General features: G+C 36.0%; 1 protein-coding gene across 1 annotated transcript in view; it reads right to left on the bottom strand.

Moving 5' to 3' along the window:
* Nucleotides 1-1,679: 1,679 nt before the first annotated feature.
* Nucleotides 1,680-6,000, bottom strand: part of pdap1 (PDGFA associated protein 1) — a 64,174-nt gene continuing 59,853 nt past the window's right edge. Inside the window, exons 5-6 of the mRNA NM_001114067.1 lie at nucleotides 3,482-3,633; nucleotides 1,680-2,006 (exon numbers count right to left, since the gene is read on the bottom strand). Coding sequence (NP_001107539.1) covers nucleotides 1,948-2,006; nucleotides 3,482-3,633 — 211 coding nt within the window. The 3' untranslated portion in view covers nucleotides 1,680-1,947. The remainder of the gene's footprint in view (nucleotides 2,007-3,481; nucleotides 3,634-6,000) is intronic.

Raw genomic sequence — 6,000 nt, 5'->3', positions numbered from 1 at the left:
GCTATATGACATAGTTATTGTTGAGCCCAAGCTTGGACCTGGGGGTTTTCCATAATTTGACGGACCTTGCCATAAGGCTATTAAAACAGTACTGGAATAAATCCTCTACACTGAAATGATCAGCCCTTCTCTTCAAATCATGCTTAATTACTCTCTGAGTCTGCGTGTAACAACACAGAATGAGGCCCACAGAGAGATATTCTCTGATGCTCCCATCCAATAACTGGTCATTCCACCACTAGAAAGTTCATGTAGGAGATAGCTTATATCATAAAGTAAACAGATCCCAATATAAAGTCTATAATATGTAGTTCATATAAATAGTTCAATGATTATTGAATGACATAATTAGTCATTTTATTGGGGGCAGTGGAATTTGGTCACAAATTATCAGTCTGCCACCTACACTGGCCCACCAATCTATATGACCAATTAGGTTTCAACATTCAATAGGGTAAGACCAAATTAAACACCACATGTACCATCTATTTACCCCAAAATCACAGGCCTATCCATCTGACCAACGAGACTATGCCATTCCATACTATTAAAGTAATATAATGGTGCCAAGCTTCTGTCTTCTAGTCATTTACCTCAAAATCACAGGCCTGGCGCAATGACATTATGCTATTCCACAGTGTCAGAAAAATAATCAGCAGTGCATTCTTGTAAAGGTATAAAACATATACCAGGTGTTATTGACCTCATATTATGCACTCCATATAGCCTGCAGACCTATCTATCTAAAAGATAAACATTGTGGCTTTACATAGTATTGAAAGGCTACTCTGCAGCTGCAAATGTTTTTCAATGAAAACATGTGCCTCATTGCTATTCTTAAATATTCATGATAACACAAATAATAATGCACCATTTCTAGTTTGTCCATCGTGTAATTTAAAAAAAATAAAATAAATGCAAATTTTTGGCTAGGGCAAGTTGGTGACCATGAAATACTGACAGTCTCTAAAAAACCCAGAATTTTATTACTGGACCTATAGGTAGTTCATGCAACTATCGATTACATGATGTGGGTGATGTTCTGAATGTGTATCTCTATTGCTGAACTGCGTCAAAATATCTGCACCAACCGACATGACATGAATGTCAAAGTAAAATGCCAGCAGTAACACAGAAGAAAAACAAAGCTACTGTAACCCTTTTAACCATGCTTACTATCAAGAAAATACTTGACATGTTTAGACCTAAAGGCGGCTGCTAACCTAGTCATATAAAATTGAGATGAAAAAAAGTAATGTTATATTACATGAGTGCCGATTAGGCCTATGTCACACACATTGTTTGCTCTGATCCATCCTGCGTCTGTCCAGACCATGAAGTAACAGGAATGAGTAAGGCTCACCTGTCAGTGCTCAAGAGGCAGCTTTTGGTCAGAAAATGCAAATACAAGCATTTTCTGGTTGAAATCCATCCCCTTGCACCTTCCTTTTACTTTAGAGATTCAGGATAGATTGCCTTTCCACCATTGAAAAGAGCTTACTCTTACGTAAAAAAAAAAAAAAAAAACAATCATTTGATTTAAACATCATTAAAATCTGAAACTAGTATACAGTAAAGAGATTAATTCATTATTTAAGGTACTAAACATCTGTTTAAAAAGGTTTAACAGCCTTTACTTAGATATTTTTCTTGGAGTAAAGAAACAAAGGAGAACAGTGTTTATTTGAATTCCAAATTTTATTTCCCTCTCTTTGGGAACCCAAGTCTTTCAGACACTTTGCTTTCATTTATTATATATGAAAAGTGTTGTTCAGTCTCTGACTGCTGTATGCCTGGGCTGGAAACGCTGTGCCGGCTCAGTGAGAGATGGTGCATGGGGAACAGGAAATATGGTACATGGGTAGATGGTTTGTCACTTCAACAGACCAAGTGGCAACACTGTTCCAAGGAGTGCAATCCTGTCTCTTCTGGTCAGCTGTGAAAAAGTTACTTATTTAGGGACATCGACTGCAAACCTTTGCCTGTTGCTGCTGTTGCATCTTTAACTGTAAAAATAAACAAAAGAAATTTAGTAGGAGAAATAAACCCTCCCTTTTAAGAGTTTCAAATACATTTATACTCAATTACAAAAACAACAAAATTGTAAATAGGGCATATTTTCACTTCAGAGGGACATGAAATGTATTTCAATTATAAAAATACGGTGACATCTCTGTCGCTAAACAGTGCTATCATACTGATGGAAAGCGAATAGATTGCAGATTTAAATTAGGTCATTTTAGGAAAACTAGATATACAGTAACAGGATATTGCCCAGTGGTATAAAGAGTTTCAATTGATTTGCACAAATTCTCCCTCTCTGCCATTTCTAACAGAAGTTAGTGACGAGCCCCTTAAGTAATTAGGGGGGGGTCTTTTCTGCAGTTTTTAGATGGGAAAGGATATTGAACATTAGTATTTTCAGTGACAGTGAAGGATATTTTACTATTTATGTAGTCAAACATTTTAAGGGAATTGCCACTGAATTCAGTGGCTTAATGCCACAAGACAATTAGTTCCAGGAATAATAATAATAAATAAGATGGGAGACAAACCAGGGAGGGTTGGCATAAGGGGCATTTGTCCCCCTACAATGTTGGGTTTCAAAGAGTCACTGCACCGTGTGTGTTTAAACTCCACCCCACCCTCCCCTTTTTGTGTATTTCCTCCATTTACAATTTACATAAAAGTCAATGAGAGCATTAAGTAAATATAATTGCTACTGAAAGCAGTCTGTTTCTGCACCAATGGTTTTGAGTCTTCAAAAAAAAAAATAACTGAAGTCAGCTCGAGTCCATTTCCCACAGTGCCTTTCTTGTTTTAGATGGTTTGTTAATAACCTGGCTTCTGCTACACTGTTTTAAGTGTCACAACCAGCATAACAGAGAAGTAAAAGAGGCAATTTAAGTTACATTTACAAAAAACTCTGAAACCACTGACAGTTATTCGTTAATGTATACTAATTATTTATAGCTATTTAAAATATCTTCTTTCATTATACACAAAAAAGGAAAAAGACTGGGTAGAGGTTTTTCTTTTTTTCACTGTTAGGAAGGGGTGTCCCCCAAAAGCTTGTCCTAAAGTTCTACCACAATAAATGACTTAAAGGAACATGAAATTGCCCTTAAAAGAAGGCATCTTTACAAACAAAAGGAGAACATACACAATCCGGAGAAAAAAAAAAAGGAGGAAAGGGACTTACCCTTTTGCACCCCCACAATTTTTTACTTTAACTGCAAAAGTTGACAGGCGTGGAGGATAAAAGAAACTGCTGTGTCAGTTTGTAAACAGCAATTAATAAGACTTGAATACCGAGTACTTTACATGCAAGAGCTAGAAACAATGATAATGAAGGTTGAGGAGAGTGAGAAAAGGACAATTCCCAAGTATGGGTGAGATAGCACTGATTTACCTTTAGAGTATGAGTGTGACACTACTGGTCAGGGGAGAGAAGCACTCATATTTATTAAAACATACTTACATTTCTTTTCTTCCTCTTTTTTCTTTGCTGCTTCCTCTCTCTGTTTTCTGATAATTGCTAGCCGGGCTAAGTCTGCCTTTGCCTGGTCAGTTTTACCTGCTAAATGCATCTTCATGTAGCGCTCTTTTGCCTTCTGCTTTTCAATTTCCTCTCTGTACAAAAAAAACCAAACCAATTGTTATCTAATGTCTGAAGCAATCATCAGAAGAAGTCAATATACCAACAATCGTATTTCGTATTTATTGTTGTACTTTGTATTTATCGTATTTATTGTTGTACTTTGTATTTATCCATTATCTTTAACCCCCTGTCTGTATTAATGAATTCTACTGTACAGCGCTGCGTACATAAGTAGCGCTTTATAAATAAAGATATACATACATACAATCCATTAATATTTAGTTGCTTACTTCTCCACCAGCATCATTGCTTTAAAGAAGTTTTGGCAAGCACATGCAGAGCAAATAGCATATAAAGCAGCAGGAATACAAACTGAAGTAAGAAGCAATTTTCATTATGGTATCTATTATCTCTTTATTAATTAAATTTGTTAAAATTCAGTTAAGGATTAAAAATGAGGCCAGAAATTACCCTACAATGAGGAAAAAATGTCCATCTTTGCAAAACAGCAAGGGAAAACTAAAAATAAGCACAATATAAAAATAAAATAGCCCACAAGGAAGTGATCGCCAACCAATGGTTTGGGAGCAACATCAGCCTGAAGTTTCCTCAAGAAGCAACTTCGGGTCAATTCGCAAACTAACTGGCTGGCGATTTACATTATTGCAAGAGTTTTATTGCGCCGACTAATCTTCTGGTGTGTCATTGCCCTAATAAAGAGGATAGGCGTTGCCTTTGATTTAAATATCAAAAAGACCCAAGCACCACACAAAAGTTAGGTTGAAACAGCACTAAACCATGGGATCCCCAAACTGAAGCCTTAGATCTTACAAACCAACCTAGGCTGTCAGTATCTGCTCCGCTGCATTTACTCCACACTGCTATTAAAGAAAATAGTCGGGATATATTACACCAATTAAATATAGACAAGCAGCTTCTCTCCCAGAAAAGGAACAGACTTTTCTGCAATGAGGGAGAAGATGTATGTATGTATGCATGTATATCTTTACTTATAAAGCACTACTTATGTACACAGCGCTGTACAGTAGAATAGATTAATACAAACGGGGTTATTAAAATAATACGATAAATACAAAGTATAACAATAAATACAAGGTACAGCTGCAATAAGTTAAGAGTAGAGCTTACAATCTAGTTGGGAGGGTAGAAGATGAAGAATTTCAATGAAGGGGTTTTCCATGCAAACATTTTTTTTTAGTTCAGTTGGTTTCAGACAGTACATGAGATAAATACTTTTTTTCAATTGCCTTCTATTTTTTTGTTCTTCTGAAATTGAAGTTTAATGATCCTTTTTTCTGGTGTTTCAGTCTGGCACAGTAATTACCGTAGATGCCGTCTCTGAACTGTTACAGTTTGCTACATTGGTTTTATACATTGTTAGCAGTTCTTAAGCGATTTTACTAAACAGGGCCAAATATAAGAAATGTATCAACTAATGTATTCAAATTAAACAGTCTGCTGTCTAACATATATTTTTCATTATGCACAATGGCTATCTATTTTACCCAGTTTAATTTTTACACTGAATTGTTCCTTTAAGGGCCACCCTATGTGGCTTAATTTAGTAGTAAAGAAGTTAATAGGAATCAAGAAGAAAGAGGGCAAATATAGAAAATGAGAATTTTATCGCATCCAAGAGTCCAAAAAGTTTTTAATAAGTATATCAATGGTAAACAGAAGCAGACAGAGCGTGACATCATTAAAATGTATTTATTTTTGTTACAAGGTACTCTGAAAAGGCAAATGTGCTTGATCAGTTTTTTCCCACAATGTATACAATAGTGGAGTCAGCGTTACAAGACTGATTCAGAAGGAAACAGCGCTACACATTAGAACTGCTTTCAGGTAACCTATTGTTTCTCCTACTCCCATGTAACTGGAGGAGTCTCAAGCCTGACTTGGTTTTCTTACTACTGAGTGCTGTTATCTAGATATCTACGGGGGAATTTTATTAAAAATAATCAATATTCCAAAAAAAAACAAAAAAAACAAACAAATCAACAAATCAAAACAGAACAAAGAAAATAACACAAATTACTTATCAAACAAACATCAAACATAACCCCTTCCCACATATTTTATACACATCAGAAAACCCAACCTCCCTATTTTTAATGAAAACAATGTCCCGACCGGGTTGAACCTACTCCCCCACAGCATCTGGAAGAATAGGCTCTGGATTCAGGCATAGAGAGATTCTGACAACAGAAAGATGTAGGAAACTAAGAGAAAAAGTGGAACCAGTTAAGTCTTTATAATGTCAACCCTTTCTCTATAGGTCAGCTTCCATCGCTGAACCTTTGCCAGACCAGCATTCAAGTTTGTCTTCCCAATTTTCGTTTGCAAGGTCTCCCTTCCCATTTGTAATCCCCAGAATT

This window comes from Xenopus tropicalis, chromosome 9 (genome assembly GCF_000004195.4).
Source record: "Xenopus tropicalis strain Nigerian chromosome 9, UCB_Xtro_10.0, whole genome shotgun sequence".
In the NCBI taxonomy this organism is placed as follows: domain Eukaryota; kingdom Metazoa; phylum Chordata; class Amphibia; order Anura; family Pipidae; genus Xenopus; species Xenopus tropicalis.
This window is presented reverse-complemented; position numbering and strand designations above follow the sequence as displayed.